The sequence below is a fragment of the Cydia splendana genome, chromosome Z (assembly GCF_910591565.1).
Source record: "Cydia splendana chromosome Z, ilCydSple1.2, whole genome shotgun sequence".
Lineage (NCBI taxonomy): Eukaryota > Metazoa > Arthropoda > Insecta > Lepidoptera > Tortricidae > Cydia > Cydia splendana.
This window is the reverse complement of record NC_085987.1, coordinates 47,124,219-47,146,547: the sequence shown is the minus strand read 5'-3', so window position 1 is coordinate 47,146,547 and position 22,329 is coordinate 47,124,219. Positions and strand designations below refer to the sequence as shown.

General features: G+C 41.3%; 2 protein-coding genes across 2 annotated transcripts in view; one reads left to right on the top strand and one right to left on the bottom strand.

The window, feature by feature from the left end:
* Window positions 1-71: 71 nt before the first annotated feature.
* LOC134804478 (succinate dehydrogenase assembly factor 3, mitochondrial) lies at window positions 72-4,814 on the top strand. Its single transcript, XM_063777526.1, has 3 exons — window positions 72-215; window positions 653-827; window positions 4,492-4,814. The coding sequence occupies exons 2-3, from the start codon at window positions 654-656 to the stop codon at window positions 4,669-4,671; spliced, it is 354 nt and encodes a 117-aa protein (XP_063633596.1). The 5' UTR covers window positions 72-215; window position 653; the 3' UTR covers window positions 4,672-4,814.
* A 14,471-nt stretch (window positions 4,815-19,285) lies between these two features.
* The window catches only part of LOC134805157 (calpain-C), a 31,135-nt gene continuing 28,091 nt past the window's right edge, over window positions 19,286-22,329 (bottom strand). Inside the window, exons 12-15 of the mRNA XM_063778457.1 lie at window positions 21,782-21,925; window positions 20,954-21,074; window positions 19,357-19,412; window positions 19,286-19,324 (exon numbers count right to left, since the gene is read on the bottom strand). Coding sequence (XP_063634527.1) covers window positions 19,286-19,324; window positions 19,357-19,412; window positions 20,954-21,074; window positions 21,782-21,925 — 360 coding nt within the window. The remainder of the gene's footprint in view (window positions 19,325-19,356; window positions 19,413-20,953; window positions 21,075-21,781; window positions 21,926-22,329) is intronic.

Genomic DNA, 22,329 nt, shown 5'->3' with positions numbered 1-22,329 from the left:
TATGGATTTAGCCTGTGCCACATCCGGAGCGGAGTAACAAAAAAAATCCCTTGACAGGTTGTGTCACTTGACTTTGACACTGAAGTTCACTGACCTGAATCACAAAAGATTTTCGTAAAATTATACTTTCTAATCGAAATAATGTGCTAATTGAAATGTTGGAAAACAATACAAAATAATGTTATGAAACAAACTGCGATTCATTCTTCTTAAACGTAAGTAATTTTACATGTATATTTTTAGGTTATGTTTACGAAATCGTTCGTGTTTCATAACATTTACGGTCAACAAACGGGATTTATAAATGAAATCAATATTTTTTTCTAGTTACTAAAAATATCTGCTAGTACGTTTAAAGACTATGAGGATAGTCTCTAAACCACTTGAGCATAGTCGTAATTCTACCAAATTAAAAAAAAAGTAAAAAATATACGCTTTTAAGCTCTGGTTTCCTAGGATAGTGGTGCCGTTATATAGCGGCCGTTTCCATACAAAATACGACGTTCATATTTAGATTATTTAGTTGTATTATTTTGTATGGAGACGGCCGCTATATAATGGCACCGCTATCCTAGGAAAACCGAGCTTTAACATCATACATAGTTTTTTTAAATACATTCTTTAACTACTGTGTTTTCTGCATTTTTTTTAGCATGTCGTCAGAGCACGTATCCCGTGTGCGGCAGCTTTACAAGCTGATATTCCGCGTGCACCGCGCGCTGCCTGCAGAACTCCGTGTGATGGGAGATAACTACGCGAGAGACGAGTTCAAAAGGCACAAACAGTGCGGTCCGGAGGAGGCGAGGATATTTCTTAATGAATGGATGGTGTGAACAAGCTACATTAATCTATATACGCTCAAGGAAATTAATTTCTGTACACTTCATTCTCTTCAGTGACAAATAATATGAGAGCTACAAGATTATATGAAGTTGTATACATATCTTATTCTTTGATCATATATTTTACTATTGTGCAAAAAAATCTTTTGTATCATCACCCACACTGTTAACTGAAAGTTTGTACTTAAACCTTATTACAAAAGGCATAAGACAGTTGGACAGTTAAGAGTGTTGCTGGTTGTACAAGGACTAGCTAGCTACAGATTGGGGACTTTACAGCATTGTTTTTCACAGATGTATGCAGGTTTTTCACCAAAGAAAAATCATGGTTCGAATACTGGTGTTATTTTCATTGTATTGGGTAATAATCCATCTGATAACTCACTGCCCTTACTTAAATTCCAGTTTAAAATATCAAAGTATTGTGCAAAGCAAAATTAAGGTTTATAGTTATGCTAGTAACAATTCCATAGGAACTACTCATTAGCTGGGTCCACACGGAGCAAGCATACGCGCGAGGCAATTTCCTCGCGCAAAAAACGTCTACGCTGGCCGTTTTGTGCACAAGGAAATTGCCTCGCGCGTATGCTCGCTCTGTGTGGACCTGGCTAAAACACAATTCCGAGAAACTCATTGATATAAACTAGGGCTCGCGGTCGTGTCCGGGTTTCGTGTACACGTGTTCGGTACCCGTTTCCGAACTACACGTACACGGTTTTCTGACCCGTTCTACACGTGTAGTCGTGCACACGTGTAATTAAGATCCGTGTATCCGGGTACCCGTGTACCCGTGTACACGGTGAAACGGACCTTAAATACACGCGGGCCTAACCCGTCCTTGGCGTGTAGCGGAGATTGTAGTAATGTATATATGGATGTTCAATGTGATTGATATGTGTTGTACCAATTTAATTTATTTTTCACCTCAGCAGCTCGAACAAGGGTACTTTGCTAACAGTGAGCAAAATGCGATTTTGTTAAAGGAAAATATATATTCCGTTCGTGGTAGTTTCAGTCAGAGATGGGCAAAATTCATTTGAATGACGAATTACGAATGAGAATTACCAAATCATTCGCGAATGACGAATAATTTTTTCGAATGATCATTCGTGTTCAATTCATTCGCGAATAATTTATTCGGCGAATAAAATAGCCAACGAATAAATTATTTGCGAATAATATTGTCGAATAGTTAGCTTACAAAATAACTATTTAGCTGTTTTATATCCCAATAGTAAAAAGAAAATGTTTTCTATCGGTTTATCTGGTTGGTTGATTTGAGGTGTGGAAACTGGGAATACGCCTCATGTATTGGCGGTCACGTGGGGCGAGAACAACTGGAAATACACCAATAATGGGGGTATTCCCGTTTGTCCCCTTCGGGAACATGTGGGAAAAGACAAACAATCTTTCCCATTTGTCCCCACTTCATTGAAGCAGGGACAAATAGGAACACACCATTAGCGGGTGTATTCTTATTGCTCCCCGCCGGGAAGAGATGGGAATAGGCGCTGCATATAAAACATTTCCATTTGTCCCTCATGTATGGCGTAGGTCACGTGGATAGGGGACAAATAGGATTATATCAATAATGCACCCATTATAACCAATAATGGGTGTATGCCCATTTGTCCCCGCGGGGAACATATAGGAAAAGAAGCCGCATATAAATATTTCCCATTTGTTCCCACCTTATTTTTGTAAGGACAAAAGGGAACACACTATTTTCGGATGTATTCCCATTTGTCCCCGCCGGGTACAGAAGTGATAGGATTTGCATATAAATATTTCCCATCTGTACCCTCCTTATTGGTGTGGGGACAAATGGGAACACACCATTTTCGGAAGAATTCCTATTTGTCCACGCCGCGTCACGTGACATTGTCACATTGACACGTGTTGTAGGTCACGTGAATCGGGGACAAATGGGAATACACAAATAATGCACCCATCATTACCAATAATGGTCGAATTCCCATTTGTCTCCGCGGGGAACATATGTGAAGACCCTGCATAAAAATATTTTCCATTTTTCCCCACCTTATTGGGGTGGGGAGTGGGGATAATTGGGAACACAATTTTCGGATGTATTCCCATTTGTCTACGTCGGGAACTGATGGAATAGGTGCTGCATATAAATCGTACCCATTTGTCTCCGCCTCACGTATGGCGGCGGTCACGTAGGGCAGGAACAAATAGGAATACACCAATAAAGAGTGTATTCCCATTTGTTCCCGCGAGAAACTTATGGGGGAAGACGCTGCATAGAAATCTTTTGAGGTGGGGACAAATGGCAACGCCAATATCGGGGACAAATGGGAACACCAAAATTCATATAAACATTCCCATTTGTCCCCGCCTCGTGCATGGCGTAGGTCACGTGAATTGGAGACAAATGGGAATACACCAATAATGCACCCATTATTGGTGTATTCCCATATTACTAATAATTACCAATAATGGGTGAATTCCCATTTATCTCCGCGGGGAACATATGGGTAGACCCTACATAATAATATTTTACACAAATATCGGATGTATTCTCACTTGTCCCGGCCGGGAACAAATGGGAATAGGCGCTGCATATAAACAATTCCCATTTGTCCCCACCATGGATGGCGACGGTCAGTTGGGGCCTTTCCCAAAATTTTCCTTGGCTCTAAAATACGCTGCAGTTGCATACCTATTCAGATTTGCCATCTGAGTGTGTATTACAAAAATCCTTCGTGTAATTTATTCGAATAATTCATTTCTTATTCGAAATTCTAAACGAATGGTTTATTCGCGAATAATTTATTCGCGAATATTAATCTCACCATAATTATTTAGATTAAAAATGATTCGAATAATGCCCAACTCTGGTTTCAGTAAGCATAACTATCTACTTTTGTATTAAATAATCATTTAGGTTTATATAACACTTTAAACTCTCGCGTTTTGTACACATAATTACACAAACGGGTCTACCGCGATATAATTTCATTGTTTTTACCTTTAATTCCGACGTTTCAGCTGAGTTGCACCAGCTGTGGTCACGGAAAGACTGACGTCCCAACAAATGGTGACATGGTGGTGGTGGTATTTAGGTTTACTTTAATTATCAAAAAACTACATCAATGAAGAAACTGAAATACCAACAATGAAGTCAACGGTTACTGAGATATTGTTAATTTTAATCTTATGATTATTGAAACAAATTGTACTTACCTACCTATTATTGACATTACAAATCAATCTAGTAAAACTGCAAAGTAGGTAATCGAATCTTCCTAACCTTCCACATATTCAATCGTATGTCTTCATAGCACGAATCTCCGCTACACGAGAGTGAAGGGTCGAACCGGCGGGTAAATAAGATCCGTTATTTCGTGTATCCGTGTACCCGTGTACACGGGTACCCGTGTAAACGTTTCCGAATCCGGGCGGGTTCGTGTAGTTCGGGTTCTTAAGCCCGGCGGGCTTAAGAACACGGGTACCCGTGTCAGCGTGTAACACGTGTATCGGGAGCTCTAATATAAACTGAACCATGGCATATGGCATGCTCGAAATTTCCCTACTGTGATGCAATCTGCCTTTGACTTACTTTATCTCTTTGGGCTTTAATCTTACTTGTCTCCAATTTCAATCCAATGTTTTTTTCAATCACCAGGACTATGCCATAAACCTGGCAAAGCAGATGAAACCACTGCAGCAAGCGAAGAGGAAAGAAGTAGGCAAATACTTGGACCCAAAGCTGCTCGATCACATGAGCGATGAACAGCTGTGCCAGCTCTACGAATTACACAAAGCAGCATCGGTAGCGGAGGATGGTGGAAGTAAGGAAAAGTAGTTTCAATGCACTCAATTGCACTCTTGAGGCACTGCTCGCATGTAAAGGGACCTTGCGAGTTGAAAGGACTGCCATCTTGTGACTTTTAAATGAAACCTTGGACTTGACATGTGACTTCACGCCAATATGCAGTTGCTGCCCCCTTGAGCAGGGGTGCGAAACTCCTGACTTCGGCCAAACTCGGCTCCGCTCGGCTCAGCATTGCTCCGAGCAATTATTAGGGTTGGCACCACTTGACTTCCTTTTGCGTGCACGACCACAGATAAGATAATCACTTGAATTTTGACAACCCTAAATAGCCGAATGGGATAGTGCCATATATTAGAATGGGATAGCCTGAACCGCTGTCAAACTTCGGTTTTGTAGGAAGTTTCCTTTCTGTATGGTAGTACTATTATTTATTCTGTGCCTTGAGTTCATCACTATAGGCCATTAAGAAAGTGCAAATTAAATTATTAACACCTGTAAAAATTTATTGGATATGAGAATTTTCCAAATTAAATAAATACCTATTATGCTGACAGTTTCATGTCTGTACAAGTGTACATAACTTGTGTGGCTATGACGAAGGTTATTGTAATTGTGCCATAGACATAAGATTTAATTTGGACTGTATTATTTAAAAATAAAAATAATTTGGTACTGTTAAGTTAAGGAAAAGTATAATACTTACTTCAGTATAGGTACTCTACAAAAGCACAATACATGCAAAGCGAAGCGAAGTTTAGTTTCAAATAACTGAAGTCAACAACATTTTAAATTACTGTATCTATTGTATTGTATTGTATTGTAGTTCGGGCGATTTTCCGCAACTCGACGTCTTGCGCCTATTTTGCGTGATAGGGGGTGGACTAGTCTTGCCAGCCCAGCTCCTCGAGGAATCCTATCAGACCTTTGATGTTGAGTAGGACCTCGGGGAGGTCACTCGGGGATCCGAGATGTTTTGCCCTGTATGGGGCCAATCCGCTGCATTCCAACACCACGTGAGAGGCTGTTTCTTCTTCCTCCATGCATCCACGGCATAGGGGACTGTCTGTGACACCTGTTATAAAAAGATGTTTGTTAAAAAGTCCATGACCTGTTATGACACTGGTTACCATACTCAGTCGAACCTTTCCTAGTTGAAGGAGCGCCCTTGTGAGCTTACCGTTCATGCTCGGCATGGCTTGCTTGGCCTGTCTGCATCCAGTTTGGTTTAGCCAGTGTTCTGTGTGTAGTTTCCCTGTACGTGCCAGCAGCATTGAGCGTACCTTACTAAACGGTATCGGGAGGATCGGTTCCGGGCCAATCGCCCCCGCACCCGATCCTTGTCTGGCGAGCTCGTCCGCGGCGTCGTTACCTCGGGATCCACTGTGTCCTTTGATCCATTGTAAGGTGATCTTATTGTTCTGACATACCTCCATTAGTCGTTCGTGGCATTCGTGTATAAGTTTGGATGTGACTATATGGCTTTTTAGGGCCATTAAGACTGCTCTACTGTCGGAGAGTATGCGGATGGAGGATCCTACTACCTTCCTTGCAGTGATGGCAGCCGCCGCGTTAATGATGCCCATGCACTCAGCCTGGAATACCGAGTTATGGGCTCCTAGCGGAGTGGTGATTGACATGTTCAGGTCTTCTGAAAAGGTTCCAGAGCCTGATCCGCTGTCTGTTTTGGACCCATCAGTGAAGATTCTCAGCTCCCGGGGATTGAGTCCTTCGTAGTTGTCGTCCTCAAATAATTGTATTTTGTACCTTTTGTCAAAGATGGCTTGTTTGTGAATTCGATCCGTGTCCGCCATGAGCACTGGAAATTCGCTGTATACTTTTTCCAGGCATGCTGTGTGAAGAGCTCCTGTGGTGTTAGACCATATATTGAGGGTTCGTAACCTTACCGCTGAGAGACTGGCCTCTTGTTGTATGTGTAGGTGCAGCGGTGAAAGGTTTAGCATGACCTCCATGGCTGCAGTCGGAGTGGACCTCGTGCAGCCAGTGGTGGCCGAGCATGCGAGCCTCTGGAGTCTTTGTAGCTTGTCTCGTACGTTGCCTAGGTTTGTTCTTGGCCACCAAACCAGAGCACCGTAACAGAGTAGGGGGCGGATTATAGTCTTATAGAGCCAAAGGGTAATTTTCGGGTTGAGTCCCCACCTCCTACCAATCATCCTTCTGCACTGCCAGAAGACTACTCCCGCCTTGTCTATGCGTTTGTTGATGTGATTGTTCCAGTTGAGTTTACTGTCGAGCGTTAGCCCTAAGTACTTAACTTCATCGGTCAGCTGTAGCTCAGTCTGGAAAAGTGTTGGTCTGGTAAAGTTGCCAAGTGCCCTTTTATTGGTGAACATTACCATTTCTGTTTTGGTGGGGTTAACTGATAGGTCAAAATCTCTACACCAGCGTTCTACGATCCGAAGAGCTGCCTGGGTGAGGTCGCATACTGTACTGGCAAATTTACCCGATATTAATATTGCCAGATCATCAGCGTAGCCTATTGTGTAGAAGTGTTCCTCGTTCAGTTTGGTTATGAGGTTGTTGACTACTAGGTTCCACAACAGAGGTGACAGAACTCCCCCTTGAGGGCATCCTCGCACCGCCGCTACGGCCTGCGGTTCACCTACATACCTTATTGTCCTTTGATTTAGCATGTTCATGATCCACTTTACTAGTCCGGGTTCAGCGCCGTGGCTTTCCAAGGCGTTCCCTATACTGGAAAAGTGAGTCTTGTCAAAAGCGCCCTCTATGTCAATGAAAGTGCCGAGGCACATTTCTTTGCCGTGGATGGCCCTCTCAGTGCGGCTTACAACCATGTGTAGAGCCGACTCCGTAGATTTACCTGAGCTGTACGCGTGCTGGTTGTTGTGCATCGGTATGTTCTTTAGCGCTCGGTCCCTCAGGTCCCTGTCGCACAGTTTTTCCAAGGTCTTCAGCAGGAATGATGTGAGACTGATGGGCCTAAAGGATTTGGCAGCTGTGTAGTCGTTCTTACCTGGTTTAGGTATGAATACCACATTTACATCTCTCCATCTCCTGGGCACGTACCCCCAGGCTAGGCAGGCTGCCATGATGTCGGTCAGGGTTTCCTGGATGAGTCCTAGACCCCACTGTAGGAGAGCGGGGAAGATCCCATCCGGACCAGCCGCCTTGAAGGGATGGAAGCTGTCTATGGCCCACCTGAGTTTCTCAGCGGTGACGACTCTGTGCGCCATTTGCCAGTTGTTGTCCGTTGTACTGTATTCCTCGTCCTGCTGATCTGCATCGGCGAGACTTACGCATCCTGGAAAGTGAGTTACCAGGAGAAGGCGTTGGGTCTCTGCAGGGCTAGATGTGTATGTGCCATCGGGTTTACGCAGTGAGCCCAATTGTGATGTGGGCTTGTGCGCTAAGGTTTTCCTTACCCGGTTGGCGTGGTCAAGTGTTTCAATGCTGCTGCAGAAGTTCCTCCATGACAGGGATCTCCAGTACCGCAATCTCTTTTTGTACCTGGCCTTGGCTTCGTAGTAGTTATCCCAGTCCACCTCAGCCGTTGTGTTCATGGCCCTGTTGAAGAGTCTTCTGGTTTTCCCCCGGAGTCTCTCCAGTTCTGGGCCCCACCACTGGTGACCCTTTATGGCAGTCTTTGCCGGTGGTTTTAAGGGGCACGCCTTGTGGTAGCTGTCTACGAGGGTATCAGTTAAGATATTTACCTGCTGTTCTATCTGAGCCGGTTCCCGAAGGTCATCCCTCGGTGGAAGCCGGTCAAGGCTTTCCCCTAGGACCTTCCTAAAAGTGGCTCGGTCCGTTTTCCTGGGATTCCTCCGGGCGGTTGGTGTGTCTCTAGATGCTAGTAGATTGAAGCGAATCCATCTATGGTCTGAGCAGGAGGCCTCCTGGGAGACTTGCCATCCCATAATTAGTTCACTGACCTCCTCCGAAGCCAGAGTCAGGTCGATAATCGTCCTGCATCGTTTGTTTACAAATGTTGGTTCAGCGCCTATATTTAGAATGTTTAGATTAGTAGTCACAAGATATTCAACAAGTGTCTTACCTCTGTTGTTGCTGGTCTCCATTCCCCACAGTGGGTGGTGTGCGTTGGAGTCGGCCCCGATGATTATTGCGAGGCCTGATCTCTCGCAGTGGCTGACCAGTCGTTGTAGTTCGGCAGGCGGTGGCTCGTCCTCTCCGGGCATGTACGCCGAGGCGAGGACTAGGTCGCGACAGCCTGTTGGCTTTGGAACTTGTAGTTTAATCGCACACAGGTCTCTGGAACAGAATTCAGTGAGCGGTTGTGCAATAATATTGTTAGTAGTTAGGATACATGCCCTAGGGACGGCATGTACCGTGGAGTAGTAGAGCTTACCTTTCGTGTCGGACAGCCCGCGTATGTATCCATTGCCCGCCCATGGTTCTTGTAGGAGGGCAACGGCTGTTGGCAAACCTACCAGGCAGCGTCTGAGTTGGGCCGTAGCGGCCACGCTGTGCTGGAGGTTTGCTTGGATGACACTAGTTGGTGTCCATGTTGTCGGTGGTGGGGGCGGCATCTTGCATCTCCCCTCCCTCCTTGAACATGTCGGCCAACCCCGACACTATCCAAGCCGACAAGTCCTCACCCTCGGATGATGACCCGGCTGGTCCCTCACCAGTGCCAAGGAGCTCATCCTCCGAGAGTTCGGGTATCGTCGGCTTGGGTAGAGGCAGGGGGGCAACTTTCTCCCCGGAGACAAACTTGCTCTGCTCGGAGGTGCCCGCGGCCTGTTCGTTGGGGACCTGTACTCCCGTTACCCTTAGGGTGGAACCTTGCAGGGTGGGAGGCTGGTCCAGGTATTTGCCTCCGGGACCCCTGAACCTGAGGTAGACTTTGCCCACCCCACAGTTCAGGGATCTCCCCCTCTCCATGAAGGCGGGGACGAGGTCTTCGGGGATTGTGAAGTCGACAAACCACCCCTGGTCTTGCCGTAGTATTTGTATAATGGACCAAGACCCGACCTTGGCCCATTCGTTCTGGTACCTTAGTCCGTCAGCTGCCTGACGGACGTCTTCCCAGGACGAGTTATTAATGTTGGGTATTAGGAGCCCGCACTTAATTCTCCTTGCCATCTCCGACTGGCGAACCGCCTTAAGGGAGATGTCTGGCAGGGTTAGGGCCTGGACACATCGCTGAGACCAGGCGGCCGAGTATTCGTCTTCTGCGAAGACCCTCAGCTGCCCCTCAGCGAAGATGGGCTTGCCCTTGAATTTGGGTGGCCTGGCTCCTACGAGGTTTCTCCTCGCCTCCTCCACGATTGCTTGGTGCAACCCGCGGAGGATGGCGTTGGAGTGGTCAGCGGTGATCTTCCCCGACTTCGCGTCAGTAATGACCATCGTCAGGTCAGATGCCGCTGCTTGTGCGTACGACAACGGTTGGCTTGGGCTCACTAGTCGCTGCTTTTTGTTGTCTCCTTGCGGGGAGAAGGACTCATCTCGCATCCTTTTAGCAGCGGCTCGTGCGAGCTTACCAGGTCGTCGTTTGGAGGGATCTGCGGCCGAACCCGTAGGGCTGTCGCCCGACGTTCCAGCCTTAAGGGGTAGGGTGGAACCTTTTCCCTTCGGCGGAGGCCTGGCAGCAGCAACCTGCTTGTTCGGCGCCGGTTTGGGTGCCGGCTTCTGGGAAGCCTGCACACCCACACCGGTTGCAGAGTGTGTCGGTGTTGGTGTGTTGTCCAGTTGCTGCTCTCGCGCTAGACGAGCTGCACGCCTCTGGTTCTTGTTTTTCTTCTTCTTCTTAGCCACCCCACCTGTACTGTATCTATCTAAAATTTTAAAATAGTATTATACATTATTATTTATTTAAATAATGATTTCGATATACATATTTTGGGCATGCAATTTGAATGCATAAAAAAATATCTTACAGAAACGTGAAATTAGTTTTTTAAGTGTTTAACTCTTATCTTACTTAATTGTCTTCAAATGCTGATAAATTATGAATTTTAATAATGGTGGGGATAAACATTTGCAAAGCATAGCAAGTATATACCTACCTATGACATACATTCATACACAAAATTTAATACTACTACGTATATGAGCTAGCGTAGGTATGTCACAAAATATCTACACTAGTATATAAGTTATAATGGATTTCAGTAAAGCATGAAATCGATAGTTTAAGTAATTGTTTTTCAATTGAATTTGAAAATTGAACGATGTGAAAATAAACTTTTTACAATGGGTCTTATATTTAAAGAAGTAACAGAGTTTTGAATAAATAATAATACGCAGAGTCGAAATACTCAAAACTGGCAAACATAATGTGATTCAGTTTCACCAAAATACGCAAGCATAAATAAATTGTAAGCACCAAAGGCAAAATGCGCACGCATCTGCATAATAGATAATAATAGTTCAAGCATTGTAGTCAAAATACGGCATAATAAATGCATGAAACACTTGATATAAGATTTATATAAATAAAGAAGACCTTTTTTTGCAAAACGGTATTGTTTTAATAGTAGTTTTTATTGAAATAAGCTATATTATTATAAAAAAATGTGTATCGACTTGATAATTGTATTGTATATTATGATTTTGTATATATTCTGTTATAAACTCCTATGTAGTATTATATAATGATTATTTTACCTTCAACGAGCAGTGTTTCGATACTTGCGTTGCATTTAGAACTAAGTTAGTGAATAATTATATAATTGTACCTTACTTATTGACTCATGATGTACCTAGATATTTTCGTCGTTTTTTGTGAATAAATATTTTGTTTTACTAGTGTGGTTTTATACATACATACCAATGTTAGTATTAGAGTTGCATTTTAGATAGTTCATATGCACATTCATATGGATAGGGACATGCACTTGCACAATTGCACATTTGTAAACATAGCTATGCATTTTTTTTTGTATGCTAGTTTTAAGGTATTTATCTATGGGCCAATAGTTGCCTGAAAATAAATAAAATAAAATAACTTCACATGTTGAACTAAGAATAGATTCTGGTGTTGTAGACAGGAATATTAACCTTTTAACCGCCAGCAATTTTAGATCGAGCGTGCTCGTGTCGCCACCGACAGAAATTGTACCACGCAGAGTAAGCGTCGGTTGCACCAAACTGTTCGTATCGTTAAAGAGTTCGCTAAATTTTTATGTATGGAAAGTTTCATAGTAATGAGCCGGGGCGCGCCGGCTGACGTTGATCAGTCTGTCAAATGTGGTTGGTGCAACTGGCCCTAAGGTTGGCATAGTTACGGGAGTTATAAATGGGCTGTAAAAACCAAATCAGATCTTTGTCTTATTTATTATTATTATGTTTTATGTGGGCCTTTGACTGTCGCTTCGACCAAGCTGTGATCTATTGTGACGGCCCTTTAAAGTTCATTACTAATGCCCGTTGAATCCAGGAAATTCCAGATTCTTTGGGCCGTAATGCTCTGTACCTCATAGGGTTCCAGTATATGTCGCCCTAGGTAGGCACTTCTTTTGGACATTAGTGGTCCGCAGGAGCAGAGGATGTGCATAGCAGTCTCCTCTGACTCTTGGCAGAACCTGCATGTCGCATCTTGTTTTTTCCCAATTTGAAACATGTGTTTGTTCAACTTGCAGTGTCCAGTCAAAATTCTAGTCACCGCACAAGTTTTGTGTCTTTTGAGCCCTAGAAGCTCCTTAGCAGTTTTGCTGTTGAACCCTTTGATTAGAGCTTTCGAGTGTTCTTGTCCTTTTACGAACTTCCACCAATCGATTGCTCTCGTTTTTTCTATGTTATTGAGCAGAGAATATGCATCCCGTTTTGTGGTTCCACAAAACGGTTCTGGGCCGACCAGGGGTTTGTCTGCGCCCTTTCTAGCAAGTTCATCCGCTTCTTCGTTTCCGTTAATGTCGGAGTGCCCTGGTACCCATCTAAGTATGACTTTGTTGGAATAAGCCAGTGCATTTAGGTTTGATTTACAGTTCTGGACTAGTTTTGAGTTTGACTCAAGAGATTCTAGTGCCAGTAGAGCAGCCTGGCTGTCTGAGTTGATGTAGATATGCTGGTGTCTTAGGTTTCTATCCAGGTTGATCTCCGCACATTTGTTGATGGCGAAGACTTCTGCCTGGAAGATTGAGGCCTGTGTGCCCATGCTGACGCTAGCTCTGAGCTTAGGTCTCTCACCATAGATCCCACATCCTACATCATTGCCTTTCTTGGAACCATCCGTATACCAAATAAGGCTTCCCTCTTCGACGAACATTTGGTCGTTAGTCCATTTGTCTCTAGGAGGTATTTCTACTGTGTACAGTTTAGTAAAGTGACATTGAGTGTGCGTGTCATCTGTGGGCATGCTAAGGGTTCTATTTGCAAAAACCCAGGCCTTTAGTTTGGTTAATGCTTGAGAGCGCCATTTTGGCCTGTTTAGCGTGCAGATTCTGTAGACGCACTGCTTGGCCTCCTTTTGCACCTGCAAGTGGAGTGGTATAATATCCAGCAGTGCATCTAGGGCCGCTCCCGGTGTCGAGGAGAAGGCGCCTGTTGCTGTTAAACAAGCCGTGCGTTGCAGGCTGTTTAATGTGTCTATTGCCGTCTTTTGGTTGGTTTTGTTACACCAGACTGCGGAAGCGTAGGTGATAATTGGCCTCACTACAGCTGTGTATAACCACATAGCAATTTTGGGTCTTATGCCCCATCTCGCTCCTGCCATGCGACAGCATGACCACATGGCCATTTTTGCTTTTTGTATGATGTTCCTCAGGTGAGGGTTCCAAGTTAACTTTTGGTCGAAGGTGACCCCCAGGTACTTGACCTCGTCTGAGAATGATATTATTTGTCCATTAAGTCTTGGTTCTGTGAGCTTTTCGAGCTTGCGTTTTCGTGTGAATGGTACTATCACGGTCTTGCTCGGATTAATGGACAAGTCATTTTCTCGACACCATTTGAATATGGTGTTTAGACTTTAGAGCTCCTTGCATTAGGTTGGATATCGTGTGGAGGCATGGGCCTTTGATGATGACTACAAGGTCGTCGGCATATCCTTGTGTGTCATAGTCTTGGCCTGACATAATTGCAAGAAGTTGGTCCACTGCTAGGGTCCATAAGAGTGTACAGTATTGAGGGTTAGAGTGGCTACTCTATTCGAGAGCATGCTATGTACCCATCTGGTGGTGGTTTCGTCTACTCCCTTTGATTTCATACCATTGAGTATGGTCTCTGTGGGCGTATTGTCGAAAGCACTCTCGACATCAAGGAACGCACATAGAGCGGTTTGCTTATCCTCTAGGGTTTTCTGCACCTTGTCAACCAGGTCAAGTAGGGCAGTCTCCGTAGATTTTCCCTTTTGGTAAGCATGTTGGTTTACACTTAGTGGTCTTTCCACAAGGTAATTGGCTCTAATGTGCTGATCAATGATTCTTTCCATCGTTTTAAGTAAGAACGATGTTAGACTAATTGGTCTGAAGGATTTAGGCTGTGAGTAGTCCTTTTTCCCTGCCTTTGGTATAAAGCGTACCTTGACCCGAGTCCATTTATCTGGTATAATTCCCAGATAAATGGACTTTGTCTTATTTATCAGACTGTGGCGAAATTAGCTGGATATGTTATGTCTTATATATCAGACTCTGGCGGTTAAAGGGTTAAACGCCAGAAGAAAATTGGTTGGAAACGCGACTTGTATACGAGAACATCCGGGACACGAATTTTTTTTTGCCCAAGCTGAAACGGAGAACTTCGCTTTCGCTTGGTCAATTAAAATTTACGTACATAATATATAATAATAAAACACGAGAGTAATTTTTCATACATTTATTTGTAAGCACATATAGTACATTACATACAAATACAATGTGTAAAGTTATTGTGATTAGATCAATTGCATAACTTACATAAGATTATAAAATATAAATATAAAGATTAGGTAAAACTGGGTTCTCAGGTATTTCACAATGCTTAAAGGCCTTAAGGCAAATCACGTGTACGAGTAAATAAAATAGGTAGTGCTTAATATCAACTAAACTACTAGAATTGGCCCATGCCATCTCTGGGCTATCAGGATACTACATTATCGTATATTCTGGCTGTGTGCGCAATAGTAGCGCCCGCCTACCGGCCATAGGAAATATTTATTTTACAGTTCATAGATGTGAATTTTGGAGCCCACAAAAGTAAATATTTTAGCTACGTCGAATAATATAGGGTGTATAAGTATTTCCAAGAACTACAAACTTGGGCTGAGCTAATGTCCAACGGAGTAATTTGTAAATATATTAAATATAAGATATATCCATTAAATATCTTTTTAAGATATAAGTAAAGATAAAATTTTAAAAATCCTCGCCTTTTGAACACCACCTCATACTGTCTATCCACAATAATGTAAAGCATACTTAGACCCTTGTCCTTTTAACGTTTGGGGTTAGATTACAGAATGAGAATATAATATACCGAATTAATCTTTAATAAACCTTTTTGTAATATAAAAATAAAGTTATTCTCTAACTCAAACATTTTTACAAAGTGGGCCATTTTATTTCAGAATCACGAGCTCTTACGATCCTTATAATGAAAAAAAAAAGTATTCTCTAAGATTATAATTTCCATACCGTTACCTTTTTTTTCATTATGCTTTGTGTTACGATAACGGAATGGAAAGAACGAAAAATTTATGTATAATTTTTGGAACACTTCCTCTCCTATTAGTATCGAAAGAGCTCGTGAGTGAGTGTTATTAGAAACTAGAAACGTCATACTTTCATAGAAATTTGAATTTCATTGAAATGTGTGTCCACTGTAATAATTTCCTTTATAATTAAGCTGCAAAAATTTTATGAACATACTCGATTTGATTTTAGTCCGTCACCATTTCCGTACGTTTTTAAAAATCTCAGAAATAACGTTTAGTTCTAAAAACATTTTAGTTTTAGTAAATATATCTAGATGTAGTTTAAAGGCCAAATAGTAAATTAATAAAGGAATGCCAAATAGTAAATTTAACTTACTTGTTTAAATAAGGGTCGATTGTACCTATCCATCAAATGTATATTTTCATTTAAAAGTTTACCATTTACTTTTTTCAATAATCCATAAACTTTTGGGTTATTTCTCGAGATGCCACGAATATTTGGCAACTATTCGGTATTCGGCCTGTTCGGCCACTTTGCCGAATATTCGGTATTCGGCTGAATCGTAGGCATCATTCAGCCGAATACCGAATATCTGTTTAGACTTAAAAAGAAAAATTACTCATAAAATAACCAAAAAATAGGTATATTTAATATTTAAAATGTATTCTTGGCAAGTAGTTAGACACGAAGGTACGTTTTTGAGCATTTGTTGATTACAAAATATTTTATTTTTATCATGGGTCTAATTTGATTGACTCTAACTACATTCATTAATTGTTCAACATAAAAATATATATGTATTAGCAAACGTTGTGCTTTGTTGGCGAACAGTTTTCATAATAATTGTGATTCAAAATGTTCGCATATCATGCCGAATATTCGGTCGCCGAATATTCGGTATTCGGTCTAGAGAGGCCGAATATTCGGTATTCGGCCATATTCACTATTCGGGGCATGTCTAGTTATTTCTACTCAGAATCACGAGGATGCAAAAAAACCTGGGTTGTACCGCATTTTACACGTACATTTTGTATGGACCGTCACAAATCTGACACCCAAAATTTGTATGAAAAACTGGAGACTTTTTTCTTTGTTTCATTTAAAAGGACCTACTTGTGATGATTCAGAGTCTAAATAACCCAGAAGTTGATGGTTTTTCGTCAAAAAAGGAAATGGTGCTACTTTTTCTAAAAACCCCCTTTAACGTAATAATTAGCTCCACGTTTCTTTCAACTACTTTAGAATTTTTAAAATAATGCGGAAGTTCCGCGGTTGGGGATGCGGATGCGAATATTCGCATCATCCCTGTTTCGTAGAGTTATACAAAGATAAGTCAGCAGCGATTTCGATACCCACGCAGTGCAAGTGTTATTTTAAATAGAGATGCAACGGATAGTTGTTTGGCCGGATACCGGATACCGGATATTCGGCCTGGTCATCGGCCGGATATCCGGTATCCGGCCGCCGAATATTCGAACGGCGAAATTATACCTACATTTCGGTTTTTCAGGTGCGCATTGTGCAGGCTTTGATCTGTTTCGTAGTGAAAGTTCGCGTGGACTCATTTCTAGGTTCGAAAATGAGTGCGCGTGCAATAGCGGAATGTTTAAAATGTTTTAAAATAATAAACGAGTACGATTATGACCGTCACTGTTTCTTAAATCCAATTTGTTGACTCCAAAATCAAGCAAAATTACTATCCGGTATCCGGCCGGATAGTAGGGTGACTATCCGGTATCCGGCCGGATAGTAGGTGACTATCCGGTATCCGGCCGGATAGTAGGTGACTATCCGGTATCCGGCCGGATAGTAAAAAGAGGGCCGGATAGGCCGGATACCGGATAGTAACCGGATATCCGGTGCATCTCTAATTTTAAACGTAAACTTCTATGAAATTATGACGTATAAATAACACTTGCACTGCGTGGGCTATCTAAATCGCTGCAGACTTTTAGTGGTCTAACTATAGCATCTGTCACCCTGATAGAGCCGGACCAAGATAACTCTGCATGGCATTGTAAAGACAAAGTGTGGCAATTCTATCATTAATGTTAAATTTCCATTAGAATATGGCATTTATAATGACACCTCATCACTTTGTTCTATTTAAATCGGTGCAAAGTTAGTTTAGGCGACCGCTATTGTCATCTTGGTTAGGGCCTCTGAAAAAAATAAAACCCAGCTTTGGGGCTGTCCATAAATTACGTCATCGATTTTTGACCCCCCTCCCCTAATTTGAAATTACGTAATTTATGAATAGCCCCTTTGATACAAAATAATGTTATTAAGGAATTTGAAATTTCACGTGAAAAGAGATTTCTTACTTAATTTAAAACGCCAAGTCGGTGGAAATCTTAGTAATGAAGCGATTTATACTATTAAAGAGCTTTAAGAAAATATTACTAAACTCTAAAGACCACCAAGCTTTAAAGTTAAAGATTGCAGGAATTGCCAATTTTAGCATGCTAAAAGTATAGCGCTCGCTCTCGCACCGAATGATGCTCCCTATGACATTTCCTTTTTATATGGAGTAGCAGTCTCGTAAAATGATTTTAGAATAATTTTTTTAAGTATAGCACAATTATTGAAAAAATATAAAAGAGCACCTTCAGCACTGTCATAGGGACCATCGTTCGACGCAATCAATTTTAGTCTCACTGTCGCATTACTACGACTTACATGGTTTTTTTCTTCGGATTTTTTTTCACAAAGCAATCTAGTATTAGCATATGCCTTAAGGATTGAAACTCCCCGTCGGCACAAGTGTGGATAGCATAACGCCACCTTGGTGATCTTTAGAAATGTCACTTAATAATACTTTTATTTTTAAAGCGAGATCGTTTACAATAATTTTCTGAACTTAATTAACATTTACATTAATTTAATTTTAAATGCATCGAGTATTCGATTGTAAAGCTGGCCATACACATGCGGTTGTAACAAAAAGCCGAGACTTTTTTTTTAACTCAGGTATAACGGCTAATTAATAAAATACAATTAAAAATTTGGTTGTTAATATATTTTTTTATATTAAGTATCAGCGCTTTTTTAGGCAGCATTAAATATGTTAATTGTAAGGAAAATCTAGCTTCAGGTTCGTCACGCACAAATAAATAAGGAGTTCGTACTAAATAAATTTTGGGAGATCTTTTTTATTGTCTCGATCGTAAGTGTTATACGGTTCTAGAATTTTGTGTGAGTAATATGTTAAAAAACATTTCATTTTTTTAACATATATTTTAAAATGACTACTTATGTTGAATCTTGTAGAATTATCTGTTGTTTCAGTATTTTATGGATTTTTACGCGTGTAGGCAGCGTTTACGTTTAATTTTTAGAGTAAGTTCTTAAGCTATGTCATTTACATGAATCATATCTTATACCTTGAATACTGTCCAAAAACTGCGAGTATAATGCCAGTAAATAATTCAAATTAACAATATATATTGTGAAATATCATTAAAGTATTACTTAACTTGATACTTTTATACAGTGCTGTTTTATTTGATCTGTTAATAATGGCAAATATTTAACCATCGATATAATATTTCATTACCACAAAATATATATGTATGAAGATGTCACTTAATTAAAAACTAGTTAATTATGAATATCGATATGAAATCGTCCTCTTTTTACACAAACATAACAAGAATGATGATCAACTGATGATTTAACAGGTTAGCGCACATTTCAGCCACTGCAACAAATAAAAATATTGGTCACAAATCTTCTTCTTCTTCCTCGCGTTATCCCGGCATTTTGCGGCATGGGAGCCTGGGGTCCCAAGAATTGACGTTAGGCACTAGTCTTTACGAAAGCGACTGCCATCTCACCTCCCAACCCAGAGGGGAAACTAGGCTTTATTAGGATTATTCCGGTTTCCTCACGATGTTTTCGTTCAACGAGAAGCAACTGGTAAATATCGAATGATATTTCGTACATAAGTTCCGAAAAACTCATTGGTACGAGCCGGGGCTCTAACCCGCGACCTTTGGATTGAAAGCCGCACGCTCTTACCGCTAGGCCACCAGCGCTTTTTAAATATTGGTAACCAAATGTCACGACTATAACATGTTCTAGCTGTAGTAGCCGTGCTGATATGTTTGAGCAGGTGCCTTGAGTGAAAATAACATAAAGAAATACTTGCCTCAGATAGGTTCAGGTTTATGTAGTTTGACGTGGCCGCGTTTGTGTAAAACACGTCTGAAAAAACAAACGAATAAGTACTTAGTAAAATAATAAGGAAACAGACTGATTTAACTGATTAATTATTGATATGGTTCAATAATTAATGTCGTTATTTCAGATTTGTGAATTTTTATGTTATTTCTACACAGAATCACGAGCTCTTTCGATCCTAATAGGAGAAAAAAAAAACAAGAAGGGTTCCGTACCATAATGCAAAAACGGCAAAAAAAACCGTCACCATCCAAGTACTGAACTGACCCCGCCCGACGTTGCTTAACTTCGGTCAAAAATCACGTTTGTTGTATGGGAGCACCACTTAAATCTTTATTTTATTCTGTTTATATTATTTGTTGCTATATAGCGGCAACAGAAATACATAATCTGTGAAAATTTCAACTGTCTAGCTGTCACGGTTCGTGAGATACAGCCTGGTGACAGATGGACGGAAACCAAAATTAATATTATAAAAGAGGAGGATATTTCCAATCAAACCTTCCATACTTGCAGAACTGTATCTCCATTATTTATACTTTTTATTCAACGCTGAACATAGCCCTCCGCGCCTCATTTTCGAGAAACGCGCGCAGCGTGAATAAACGATTACGTAACATTAAATATAATTAAATATTGAATGAAATTTTTTAAAAATTATGATGTATTTAAAACATGTTAACAAATGTACTACTTGTATAAATTTATCTTAAAGTTATTTTTTCAATATGTTATGCAATTGTTAATCAACAGAATTTTCTCGAACATCCTTCTTTATTGAAAACGAAAAAAATGTATAAATAACTATTGTAAAATTTTGTCGCTTTCTAGAGCCCTTCTCATATACATGTTTAATAATATTAATACTTTTTGAGATATTTGGGAAATAAGAAAAATCTATTTTTTTTTCCCCTAAGTAGTAACTTGCACATCGGTATAGACCGCGGGCCAGGAGCAAATATCGTTAGTCATCGTGTCCCGCTTGATACTTCGTCAGATGATAGTTTAGATGCTATCGTGAATTAAAAATATAGTCAGCCGGTTGTATAGCGGTGGAAAGACCGTCAGTTGATCACATGAATATAAAAAAATATTTTTTTTTCAGTCATCGCCTCCCGTTTGAAACTTTGTCAGATGATAGTTTAGAGATGTTATTATAAATAAATAAAAAATCGTCAGCCGGTTGTATAGCGGTGGAAAGACCGTCAGCTACTTGCATGAACATGTAAAAAATAGGCGCCTACCATTTATGTCCGCAAATCCGTAAGGCGTTTATTGAAATGCCTGATGAAATTACGACCACTATACGAGCTATCACCCGGGAGGCAATTGGTCATGGAAATCTGTTCCTGGCTCGCGGTCTAGTAGGATAGGTTTATCACTACTCCCTGCTACTCCTTATAAAAAAAAGTCCCCCGCCGCGTCTGTCTGTTTGTATGTTTGTCGCGATAAACTCAAAAACTACTGAACGGATTTCACCTATCAGTAGAGTGATTCTTGAGGTTTAGGTGTAAAATTTGTTAACCCATGCGAAGCCGGGCGGGTCACTAGCTAGACAAACTTACTGAACGCTCGATGCAAGTGCATGACGGTGGACACGAAGTCTCCAAACCGCAGCATGCCGTCTTTCCTCATGTATCTCAGAAGCAACAGGGTCATCGCTCTGTCGGGAACAACGAAGCCCACCTGAAAAAAAATAAACGTGACGAAATTAGTGTTATTCCCACTAGTTACCAAGTTGTTACCAGTGGTAAAAACTAAGGTTTTTTTCTTCATTTAGATGATACTGGGTGATTTTGAGGACGTTTTCTCGAATGTCAATAATGTATTTTGATATACTAAAGGTTTTCCTTGGGATCGATATGAAAATAGGAAAAAAAGTATACCCCTGCGCCCTTACGTTTCGTTTACCTACTAGTACTTTTCGCGAAATTGTGGTTAGTCCCATGGGGAAATTTGTTTAGTATGACCATCTTAACAAGTTGTTGACATTCAGGATCACGCCCCCAAATTCACCCAGCGTATAAGCTGTTGGAACTCAATTTAAATACGTATAAATGGCCAGCCACATTAGGGCTCACGCTAGACAACGTCCATAATGTTTATTTGGGGTCGCCGTCATCGAAAAGGAAAGGAATTTCGTACATTATATATTTTGATTTTCGATAATCTGTCTTTAGGAATTTCGTACTTAGGTAATTTGATTTTAGAAATTATGTTACATAACTAAATATACTGGATCAAGCAGATCTTGTCAGTAGAAAAAGGCGGCAAATTTGAAAAATGTAGGCGAGAAAGGATATCGTCCCATAGAAAATTTGAATTTCGCGCCTTTTTCTACTGACAAGATTTGCTTGACCCAGTATAAATAGGTATTAAAATGTAACAAATACCTCTCGTAGCGCATCTCTGAGGCGCTCCGCTAGCAAGACTCCCATCTTCTCGCGGGCGTGGGCCTTGAATACCATCTGCCAGTGCTTCAGGGAGCACATCAGGTCCTTGAAGTTGGCGAGGCTGATGCGGCCGGTGCCTGTTTTCTGGGGGGTGGCTAAGGAAGGTCTATGTACTACCTAGTACGTAGTAGCACGACGAAGTGTGGCTGGATAAGTTATCCAGCTCAAGCAAGCAGCAAGCTCAAGTTTGAGACATAAAAGGCACAGTTGTCATCAGGCTGGTAGCCTGGCCTCAGCTAGATCCAGTGGCTCAACAAATTCATACATGCGACTTATGCGATAAGAAGTGTGAATCTCTAAATCAGCGGTTCTCAATCTTTTTTTTTGACGGAACCCTTTTGGAAAGCGAAATACTTGATGGAACCCTACAATATATAAAACAATCGTTTTTAGAAGTGTGTTTTTTGCATAGTAAAATTTTTCGAGGCGACTAAAGCATAGTGTTCTAAATTCTTGCGGAACCCCTGCAGGGTGTCGCGGAAGCCTAG

What these genes read in the sequence shown, in the direction of transcription:
- LOC134804478 (XM_063777526.1), top strand. Translation starts at nt 654, where the DNA reads ATGTCGTCAGAGCACGTATCCCGTGTGCGGCAGCTTTACAAGCTGATA. An exon ending in TATTTCTTAATGAATGGATG is followed by an intron (nt 828 to 4,491) that starts GTGTGAACAAGC and finishes TTCAATCACCAG; the next exon opens with GACTATGCCATAAACCTGGC.